The sequence below is a fragment of the Olea europaea genome, unplaced genomic scaffold (assembly GCF_002742605.1).
Source record: "Olea europaea var. sylvestris unplaced genomic scaffold, O_europaea_v1 scaffold18271, whole genome shotgun sequence".
NCBI lineage: Eukaryota > Viridiplantae > Streptophyta > Magnoliopsida > Lamiales > Oleaceae > Olea > Olea europaea.
This window is the reverse complement of record NW_019236033.1, coordinates 728-2,159: the sequence shown is the minus strand read 5'-3', so window position 1 is coordinate 2,159 and position 1,432 is coordinate 728. Positions and strand designations below refer to the sequence as shown.

The window sequence follows — 1,432 nt, the reverse complement described above, 5'->3', positions numbered from 1 at the left end:
CAAAAAATAAGTAGGGAGATTGGAGAGAGTTAATTTAATGAGAGTAAGTCTGCCTCACTTAGAAAGGTACATACGCTTCCACCTTGCTAACCTCCTCTCCATTCTTTCCACAATACCATACCAGATATGGGTACTTTTAAATTGTGCCCCCTAACGGGAGCCTTAGATATGACATCGACAGCTGCGCAACCTTACAACCCAATATATTAGCTAGCTTCTCCACGTTATTGACCTCTCCTATTGGAATAGTCTCAGACTTCCTCAAATTAATCTTCAAACCAGACACCGCTTAAAAGCATAGGAGCAGATGGCGCAAGTTCCTGAATTGTTCAACATCTGCATCGCATAAGATTAGCGTGTTATCTGCAAATAACAAATGGGACACCTGCAATTGATCAACCATAAAACCCCTTAACAAACCCGCTCCCAGAGCTCTTTCAATCATCCTACTGAAAGCCTCCATCACAATGACAAATAACAATGGAGACAATGGATCTCCTTTTCTCAAGCCTCTACTTCTCTAGAAATAACCATCGGGTGTTCCGATGACCAAAACTGAGAATGAAACAGTAAAAATACAGAATTGAATCCATTTACACCACTTATCCCCAAAGCCACACGCCTAAGCATATACAACAGGAATCCCCAATTTACATGATCATAAGCCTTCTGAATATTTATCTTACATAACATCCCTGGGACCCTAAGCCGCATTCTTGAATCTATGCATTCATTCGCAATAAGCACAGAGTCCAAAATCTGACGCCCTTTTACAAATGCTTTCTGAAACTTGGACACTACTTTCCCCAGCACCTCTTTTAACCTGTTTGCCAGGACTTTCGCTATAATCTTATACACCCCGCTGACAAGGCTAATAGGGCGAAAGTCCTTAATATCAGTTGGACTTTCACTTATAGAAAATTGCTTGCTTCCTCATGGGCTATAAATCAGTTGGACTATTTTGGAGGGTTTGATAAATCTATACCATTTCTTTGCTCTTATAACTTGTAACATAGTTTTCCTTAGCAATTGGTCTTTCAAAAGACTTCTGAAGATGGTGGCTAAAGTTTGAAGAACTCAGAGTAACTATCAATTTATGACCTTATCATGTCAAATGACAAAATTCTCTGTTACAAGTAAAATTGCTTCATATGTGTTCCATAATTGGTGGAAAATATGCAAATTATATATGAACTAATAAAAGTAATTTTTGCAATTCAGACTTTTTTAACCTGAGCTTAGTGTTTTTGTATTTTTATTAATTTCTTGCTACATAGAAGACGACGCTGAGCAACTCAGCAGCCCATCTGTGAAAAAGAGCGAAGAAAAGGGAATTAATGTAGTACACGAGGTCAAATGCAAACTTTATGTGAAGGTAATTATCAATCTGACAAAATAGTGAGCATATGCCATCATAAAATTTTAATTAGAA

The 1,432-nt window shown here is 37.8% G+C and overlaps 1 protein-coding gene across 1 annotated transcript; it reads right to left on the bottom strand.

Annotated features, from left to right (window-relative positions):
- Positions 1–504: 504 nt before the first annotated feature.
- Positions 505–1,014, bottom strand: LOC111378514. Its single transcript, XM_023001727.1, has 2 exons — positions 986–1,014; positions 505–871 (listed from the first exon to the last, which is right to left on the bottom strand). Exons 1-2 carry the CDS (start codon positions 1,012–1,014, stop codon positions 505–507), a joined length of 396 nt encoding a protein of 131 aa, XP_022857495.1.
- Between the last annotated feature and the right edge of the window lie 418 nt (positions 1,015–1,432).